Source organism: Ciona intestinalis, unplaced genomic scaffold (genome assembly GCF_000224145.3).
Source record: "Ciona intestinalis unplaced genomic scaffold, KH HT000364.1, whole genome shotgun sequence".
In the NCBI taxonomy this organism is placed as follows: Eukaryota; Metazoa; Chordata; class Ascidiacea; order Phlebobranchia; family Cionidae; genus Ciona; species Ciona intestinalis.
In genome coordinates, this window is record NW_004190685.1 from 269 (window position 1) to 9,787 (window position 9,519).

Here is a 9,519-nt window from a genome sequence, read left to right on the forward strand (position 1 = left end):
TTTTGGTTGGTTGGGTTGTTGTAAAAGGTGGGGGTGGGGGTGGTGGAATTAGTGGCGGGATAACTGTTGTAGTGGTTTGCGGTGTCAACGGTAGTGGTGGAGGCGGTGGGATTGGTGGTGCAGGTTGAATAGGACAACTCTCTGTAAAAAGAAACAAGCTAGAGACTAAGGTTTATGTATTGGGGTAATGGGACTACTCTAGAACAAAACCCAGGTCCTCTTGCATGTCCCGTTGTACAGTCTTTGTTTTATAATAAGGTATATAGTGATCCATAAACAGAGTTAAGTAGTGGGAGAGCTGTAGCTTAAAATTCAGGTTCTCTGGCTTCCCTCTCTATATGACTTTTATAACCATACAGCTAACAGGATAGAAGTCTACTTTAGCCTAAATATCAGGGCGTCTAACATGCCTCGTTGTAGGACCTCACCCAAATAGACGGTGAAGTAATGGACCAACTATGACCTAAATATCCGGTCTGCTAGCGTGCCTTTCTGCAGGACCTTATACATACAGAAAGGGTAATAGGCCAGCTTGGGCCAAAATCCCGGGTATTATGATATGCCACGTTGTAGAACCTCACCCATATAAAGTACAGGTTGCTTCAGTCAAACTATAGTTAAATACACAACTTACTTGTACAGTTGTTCACACCATCGCCCTTGTATCCAACTTTGCAACGACAGATGTTGGTGCCGTTGCAACCAACTACACAGGATGCATTGTCGTGGCAGGCAGGGCTACACACAGGTGCTGCAATAACAAAAAAGGTTAAAATACTAACCGAATAAATTATTAGATAATTCTATTACTTTTTTAAGTAGTTCTATTGTACTGTGTTTTATAATAACTTTTATGTAGTAAGTCTTTCCTGCATCTAAATTGTAAAGCGGAAACTATCAGAACGCCGCTTCATTGGGCTAAAAGTATTACCGAGCTTTTCGAATGAGTTTCAATCCAGGCTCAAATTTAGTTCTTATAGCTAAAGGGGTTTGAATGAATGAATGAATGTAAGTTGACTTATCCTCGTGTAGCGGGCAACGGCAGTCGTTATAAGACGGGTGTTCTGTTTCAAACACCTCGTTTGGATATATACATAAAGGCTCAAATTTCGCATTACTTGAGCCATCTCCGCACTCAGACGTGTTTAGCTGTTTCCCGTTGTGCTCGAAGTGGTAATTGCAACCACCGCAGGAGTTGGACACGCAAGTAGCGTTGGGAAAGTTAGGACACGTTGGGAACTGGCAAGGGTCGGCGAAACAAGACACCAGGGGTACGCCAGGTGGACACGGTGATACTGGAAATATAAAATGTTGCTATAAAAATATTAGAAATTATTAATTAACAAAGATGTACCGTCTACACATCAAGGACACCGTTATGTAATTCTTCAAATATTTTTTGTTTATTACTATATATGATGGCAAACAGAATGAATACATGAACCATCCTATGTTTATGTTTAAAGCACAAATGTTAAAAATTTTTTCGCTAATAAAATATCAAATTAGGTACATAGAGTCTTACCCTCCGAACAGTTTGTTCCAGTAAACCCATCGGTGCAAACGCAGTTGTAGGTGGTGTTCAAGTTCACGCAAGACCCGTTGTTCAAGCAAGGATTTGAGTCGCACATATTGACTTTAAAAGGCCACACAAATAATAAAAGATGCGATAGTTTAACGTCGATTACCGGAAATATGCTAAAAGATGTTTAAAAAAAATTGTCGGTAAGGTCGTCATGCGACCGGGGATTTAGGTATATTTATATTTTAGTTTGGCAATTGCCCTAACCAACGGAGCTAACCAGATGTTAAAGCTTGTTGTCGGTTCTATTTTAGTTCCAAGGTGATGGCCAATGAATATTGGATATCATGTTAAAGGTATCCTTTTTACCCCAAATTAGTATAGGAAAAAAAAAAATTATTTGTGGTATGTGGTATAGTTTTTTGCTCTCAGTGTAGTATCTGCCTATAATAAATGAATGAATGTAACTTTCTTTATCCTCCCGTAGCCGGAAAACGACAGTCGTTATAACACGGGGGTTTTTAAAAAAAACACCTCGTGCCAGCTTACAAGTTACCATGTATGTTACTTTGTAGGTGATTAAATGAGTGTTACTCAATACATATGTAGGTCTATATACCTCTGTCCCCACAGTTGGTCCCGGTAAACATGTCCAAACACACGCATTTGTAACCGTCCAACATATCCACACAGGTCCCATTGTTTCAAACAAGGAGAGGTGTTGGAGCATTCGTCAATTTCTGGGGAAAATGTTACATTAAAACTAAACACCGACAAATTTGCAACCTGATTTTCCTTTATTTTGTGCAAAAGATGTTTTTCGCAGTATTGGCTATCGAATAGAAGGGGTTTGTTTTCTTATATTTGCATATACTTGTGTCACAAAACTTTAGGGTAGACATTTTAAACAGTGTGAGGGAGAAGCATGTCATAAGATTTAGGAGTTAAGCCAAAGTTGGTCCATTACTCCAACAGCCACAGTTGCTACCGTATGGACCACACGGTAGACGACAATGGTCTTAACGGTAACGGACGGAAGATACCCCTTAACAACTAGGCAAACATTTGTTGTAGAATAAGCGAATGCATGCATTCTACAAAAAGCAGTTAATACGAACTTACCCATGCGCTTACCAATGTCGCAGTGTCGGCCACTGAACCCGGGAAGGCATTGACATGTATAGTTGTTAACTTGGTCCACGCACATACTCCCGTTTAAACATGGACTACCAGCGCAATCGTCGATGTCTGTAAAAATACAAACGTTTCACATAACGTAGCCTAAGTTAGGTTGTACACACCGTGACTGCCAGGCATGTTACCATTTCTAAAATAGCTTCGCTTCTATTTATTTGAAATTTAGAGTACGTTCCATAGTAATTTCTTCTGTTTAAACCAGTACCCAAAGCAACTAAAGTTATTGCAGCTATGGGTACATGTGGTAATTAGCTATATGAATGAATGAATGAAATTTGCTTTATCCTATTAGCGTGGCCGAAAAACGACAGTCGTTATCACACGTGCTGTGTTCATACACCGGATGCCAGCTTTCGAGTTACCATGTATGTAACTTTGTGGGTGATTATATACAACCTTCCCCTAACGTTCGTTTGTATACGAGCCTTTGGAATAAGGCGTGTGGCTTATGAATGAATGAATATAGCCGTTGTATCTACTGACCTGTGCAAATGCTTCCGTTGCCTGTATAACCGACTGGGCAGGAACAAGAGAATGAACCTGGGAGGTTCCTGCAAACAGAATTCGGGTCGCACCCAACGCTCACTTTATCCGTGCACTCATCCACATCAAAGCAGCTGGTCCCGTCGCCGTGATAACCGCTCGCGCATGCGCACTCGTACGATCCAACAAGGTTCGTACAGCTCGCCATAGCATGACAGTCGTTAATCGCCGGCGGTGAGCATTCATCAATATCAAAGCATCTAGTGCCAGTGCCGACGAAACCAGGTTTACATTGGCATTTATACCCGACAGTTTGATCTGTACACGTCGCATTTGAATGGCATGGATTGGTAAGGCACTCGTCCACAGGATTACAGGTGCCAGAGCAAGCACATTCGAATGATCCATCGGTGTTAATACAGGTAGATGTGGTTGGACAGGTGTCAGTACCCCGGTTACATTCGTTGATGTCAAAACAACCGAACGAGAAGAACAGCTCGTACCCTTGCTTGCATCTATAATAAAGTTATTTCGTTCAAGATGCATATAGACTTCACTTAGAGTGTATATCGTAATGTTTTTGATCTTTAACATGAATGTATTATATAGATTCCTTATTAAACACACTGAGCCGTTTGTAAACCGATAATCTTATATACATGCATTGTGATGGCTGTATAATATATATATTCCCTTTTCCCCCGAGCTTAAAAAAATGGAGCATATTTCTAATAAAAAAATGGATAAAAATTGCGCATATTTCTAATACGTTAAGGTAATGGGCAACTCTGAGCTAAATCTCCTATAAGTTACATGGTGTGCCACGCCGTACGATTGTAAACGCATTACTTTACAAAATAAAATGATACTTTTATCTAATGGATATGCGATGGCCTTAAACCAAATTTTATACGTGCGAGGTAGGCTATTTTTTAACCAGGAAAATTAACAGAAAAACACAATTTATCGGTCAAAGGCGTGACTTCAATATACTCAGCATGGGGATGGAATAACTCTGGTCAATATCGTTCCCATGGCGTGTAACGCTATTGGATCTCACCCATACGTAGAATGGAAATACCCAATGTGGATATTCTTTACCTGCAAAAGTAACTGCCTTGGGTGTTCACACAAATCTCCTTAGCTGAGCACAAAGACACGGTGCTGTTACATTCGTTAATGTCGGTACAGGTAAGGCCATCCCCAGTAAAGCCAGTTTTGCACCTGCAATAAAATTAACTGTCTTAATATATACAAATCATTGCGTAAACGTTTATACGAGTTGACAACAAGGGCATTAATAAATAGGACATTTATATATATATTAGGGTGGGGGAAGATGGGACACCCTTAGCACATAATATTTAATTATCCTGATCGTGTTTTAAACAATTAACAACGGTCTAAGGGAATCGTAAGAATACGAATCTATAATTCCTTGAATGTTCTTTCTTTACTATTAAATTCGACGAGAAAATAGAATGAAAAGGTGTCCCATCTTCCTCTACCCTACTATATCTCTACTTGGCGAGGCCAACAGTCGTTTTTATCATTATCGGTATATCGTGTGTCTAATTTTGTTATATATTGCGTGTTGTTACGGGGCCTTGGGTTTGAGCGATGATCGTAAAATGTGTTTTCCAAAGACGCGTACGCCCACAATGTTAGCAGCATCGATTATGTATATAGGAGAGTGGAGGGAGATGGGACACCTTTTTATTCTGTTTTCTCGTCTTATTTGGTAGTAAACGAAGAACATTCAAAGAATTATAAAACCATAACCTCGCGACTCTCATACACCGTTGTTAATTGTCTAAAACATGATCATGTTGTTTGGATATTATGTGCTAAAGATGTCCCGTCTTCCCCCATCCTACTGAACTATAATAGTTACAGAAAAGCAAATCGTAGATTTTAGCTCTAAAGTAGAATAAGTATTAAATAGACCTGGGTTTAAGTCCTTAAGTAGACCTGAAGAAGGTTTTAACAATCCATTTTTAAAGCCTTTTTTCAATGTAGGTAGATTTTAATTCGATTTTTACAAGCCTATATTCTAATGTAATGAGTAAATCCAGAGTTATACCTGCAGTTGAATGTGCCTTCCGCGTCAATGCATTCAGCATTGGCGTCAAAGCAAGGATTTGAGGTTGAACACTCGTCGATGTTTTGGCAGTTGAAGCCATCACCGGTAAAACCGGGTGGGCAGGTACAACTGAAGCTGCCTGGAGTGTTCACGCATCCCGACGCATTAAAGCATTTGCTGGTTCCCAAAGCGCACTCGTTGATGTCGGTGCATGACGTCACGCCGTCACCGGAATATCCCACTGCGCATGCGCAAGTAAAGGACCCGTTGGTGTTGGTGCAGATTGCGTTTGATGACGTAGGAAGGCAGTTCGCTGACCCGTTCTGACATTCGTTGATGTCTTGGAAATAAAAATTATTCAGATGTCTCGATTTTCAAAATGCTCGCATGGTACAGCAACTTAAACCTTCTTTTATACAAATAAATTACAGCAAATTTTAACGTATATGGTCTAATTAAAGTGATACTCTATCGCTGGGTTATAGTTTAGGTATATATACATTTATTTATAACATAAGACATGTTCATTTTATGGCAAAGTAAAAGAATACTAAAATATGTGGCGGCTGTTACACATATTCCCTTAAGATCAGAACAGTTCCTACATTTAAAGTGTGGCATGGATACAAGCACGGTCTTCTGTATACAGGATACACGGAGACAATAAACAGTAAGTATCGACTTACCAGTACACACACGGCCGGGCAGGGATGGACTTTCATCCACAAAGCCACTTCTACAAACGCATTCATGGGATCCAGGCGTGTTAATGCAGTCAGCAAACTCGGAACAGTTGCCTCTGCTTATCTGATTGCATTCGTTCAAATCTGGGGTAAAAATAAACAATTTTATGCAAGAGCATATTTGGAACCTGTAACGTTATGACACGGCCATCTTTTTGTAGGTTTTGTTATCTTGTGCTCGTTTATAATACACCACATGTGTAACTTTGTAGGCAATTCTTAGTTTGTATTTTCATTTTTTCTATATTTCGGTTTGGGAAATTTTTGTTTAAGAGTTTTGCGCAAGGAGCTTCGAAATCGACTTCTTCTGGTTAAGAGTCGAGCGTTCTATACTCTGCCACAAGGCTTTCAAATTAACACTGTATAGGATGACTCGTTAAAAGACAACTATACGATATTATAGCATGTATTCTGTTGATGCCAGGCATATTATGCTTGTATTTTAAGCTCTTTCGGCTTTTGCAAACTTATGTTTCGACGTGTTACTCAGGTCGTCTTCATCAAGGTGAAAGACACTCAATAAACGCGAAAATGCTGATATGTTAAGCAAGAAAACTATATAAACTATATACACAGTAGAACACAGTAGTTCTTAGGACTTCCAGTCAATTATAGCTCAAAGTCTTTTTTACCTTGGAATCCGATAGATATATTTTGAGATGCAGCAATCTGGTTTAGTTGTTCCTGTATTGCGGTCTGGCATGCCACGGTCGCACAATTTGAAATGCTCAATACAAGACGACTCACAGCACTTTCGACTGTAAAAAGACATTAAGTTACAATCACATTAAAATACATTATATTCTATATGGGTGAGATCCAACAGCGAGGCCTAGGATTTTGCCCAAAGTTAAATCATTACCCCAACACCCAGGGTACTACTGCATGCACCTCACGAGATTGTTGAGGCCTGTCGCTTCACCCGAAGGCAGACGACATGGCTATTAATTGTAATGGATGAAAGATCTTTCCATGACAGCCCGGCCAAGGTTAGATGTTCAATTATATGGTTTAATTTCTTATTTTGTTGATTATTATAACATATACACTTTAGACACGCGTATTTTCGTTTGCTGAATAAAAAAAGCACATTACAATAATTTATGAGCATAATATTATACATCGTCATGGTTCGCTTCGAACAAAAGAAAAATTTCGCCAAAGTTCTAATCATGATTTTCAATGAGAACGGCCAAGGCAAACAATACCACAATGAAGGGCTTTCCAAATTTAACTTTAATCCGCCTCAAAAGACGTCTCTCGACCGTCACGTTTTGCTCCAACGCTTATGAAAAGGTGCTCGTGACGTAGGCAGGTATAAGGCTTATTATTTCTCTTTATTGTACGGTAAACAGGGGAATGGGTTAGGCCGCCCTGGCCCGTGACGGTCGCTCTGGTAGCGAACGGTATTGCCAAAATATAGCCACGTATAATGGGCTTGATATGGTAAATTTACGAAATCTTTTACTTTTATTATTAATGTAGGATTCATTTCTTATGTCTATAGTATAGTTTTCAACTGTTAAATTGGAATTGTATATACTCCTTTTAAATGCTGAATTTACCCATCAATTTTTTTATGTGGTATAACGAACATTTTGAACACTACATAGAAACGCGGCTGTATTTTGACATTTTAATTCTAACTGTGTTACGGGGTGTACAGCTATTGGAGGGCAAAGTTGAAACAACATCGCTTTAAGCTTGGGAGTAAAATATAATCAAATATAATCTGACCCAACTATGATACATATCAACAGCTTACATTGGTGTACCAGAACTATTTCATCTGGTTTCCAAGACTATTGTAATAAAATGTTTTACTGTTACAAAAACCAAGGCTTAAGTTACAAGTGCCTTTACATAAAGAACGATTTTGTATTTAAAGATGCACTTATTTTATAACAGACCAAAGCTAATCACCAAAAAGCATTATAGCAAAAGCGTAATAAAAATATAGTAACGTGGGGAAAGATGGGACTCCTTTTAGTTCTATTTTCTCGTCCAATTTGGTATAGTAAACAAAGAACTTTCAAAAAATTATAAAACCGTATCCTCGCGACTCCCATAGACCTTTGGTAATTGTAACACGATCAGGATACTTGAATATTGGGAGCTACAGGTGTCCCATCGTACCCCGCAAAACTATGTGTACTACGAGGGACAATTTCTTCGGGTTTGAACATGGTCCAAATAAAACATTCTTACATACTGTATTTTAATTCTCAAGTTGTATAACAGGCTACAACTAGTCGCGAAAAAGTATTACAGCCAAAACGTTATTAAGTATATAGTAATAAAACTATAACAGTAGCCATAAATATGCTAATATTGTATTTGATAGCACGTTCTTTGTACTAGGGCTTAAGAAGTGGTGTAAACTTTATAGTAGTTTTACAATTTGTTACGAAATCCTATACAGGTACTTGGACAAATATCTATATTTCTGATGTATTGTTACCAGAAAACGGAAGGTTTTAAAAACAATATTATACATTAGGGTGGGGGAAGATGGGACACCTCTTAACTGTATCTTCTCGTCCCATTTATTAGTAAACAAAGAACATTCAAACATTTATAAAACTATATCCCCACGACTCCCATAGACTGTTGTTAATTGTTTAAAACACGATCAGGATTCTTGGATATTATCTGCCAAAGGTGTCCCATCTTCTCCCACCCCACTATATCATGAAAATATGTTTAAGTTCGTAATACATATATAGTTCTGTGGGGTAAGATGAGTATCGTTAGCACATATTATCCCATATTTTCTAATCGTTTTTTGAACAATTACCAACGCTTTTTAGAGTCGTGAGGAAGTATATAGCGTTCAGTTCTGTAAATATTTTTGGTTTACTACCAAATGGGACGATAATAGGAAATTAAAACATGGAGAATTTTACCATACCCTACTATACAATAAATTATAAAGATATTCTCTAAGCGAAGCCAGTCAAATTCTTAACAAGGTACTTCCAGCTTCGCGGTACTTATTTACGAGTATTGAATTCAAAAGGTATTGGAATCAACAAGACAAAGACATGGCAGATGTACAGCGCGTCGAGTCTCGGTAAAAAATAAATCTTTAACACTATGAGCACCAGATCAGGTCAGTTTTACACCACTTATTTAAGTTTAATTAAATTCAAATAAGACCCTGATAACGCCATCCATTTAATTATAGCCTACATTTAGACTTCATTTTTGTATGTTACGTTTTCGTAGCACCAGCTTTCACTATCATAACTATTTACACAACAATCGAACAACTCTATAAGCACCAGATAAGGATAAGATTCGCGGGTTTCACAATTACAATAATTATTGTTTGATTTTAATATTTGTCATAAGTCCTACCTGATGACTGGCCCGTAGCCGAACGGGCTAACGCGATATATGTTATCGCTATAAATAATAATTTCCACTTCATATTTGTCTCTGTATTCTCATAATCTTTAAAGTCTACTTGAGCAATTATAAAACGTAGT

The 9,519-nt window shown here is 38.3% G+C and overlaps 1 protein-coding gene across 2 annotated transcripts; it reads right to left on the minus strand.

Annotated features, from left to right (window-relative positions):
- Window positions 1-636: 636 nt before the first annotated feature.
- On the minus strand, window positions 637-9,496 carry LOC104265681 (fibrillin-1-like). 2 transcript variants are annotated; one of them, XM_018816600.2, is made up of 11 exons: window positions 9,389-9,496; window positions 6,661-6,786; window positions 5,972-6,112; window positions 5,286-5,625; window positions 4,304-4,426; window positions 3,203-3,717; window positions 2,657-2,770; window positions 2,142-2,262; window positions 1,526-1,636; window positions 1,119-1,295; window positions 637-751 (listed from the first exon to the last, which is right to left on the minus strand). In XM_018816600.2, exons 1-10 carry the CDS (start codon window positions 9,459-9,461, stop codon window positions 1,223-1,225), a joined length of 1,737 nt encoding a protein of 578 aa, XP_018672145.1. In that variant the 5' UTR covers window positions 9,462-9,496; the 3' UTR covers window positions 637-751; window positions 1,119-1,222. The 2 variants fall into 2 exon arrangements, with proteins under 2 accessions (XP_018672145.1, XP_018672144.1); XM_018816599.2 differs by having other exon boundaries at window positions 2,645-2,770.
- Between the last annotated feature and the right edge of the window lie 23 nt (window positions 9,497-9,519).

What these genes read in the sequence shown, in the direction of transcription:
- LOC104265681 (XM_018816599.2), bottom strand. Translation starts at nt 9,461, where the DNA reads ATGAAGTGGAAATTATTATTTATAGCGATAACATATATCGCGTTAGCC. An exon ending in TATATCTATCGGATTCCAAG is followed by an intron (nt 6,113 to 6,660) that starts GTAAAAAAGACT and finishes TTTTTACCCCAG; the next exon opens with ATTTGAACGAATGCAATCAG. An exon ending in GAAGGCACATTCAACTGCAG is followed by an intron (nt 4,427 to 5,285) that starts GTATAACTCTGG and finishes ATTTTATTGCAG; the next exon opens with GTGCAAAACTGGCTTTACTG.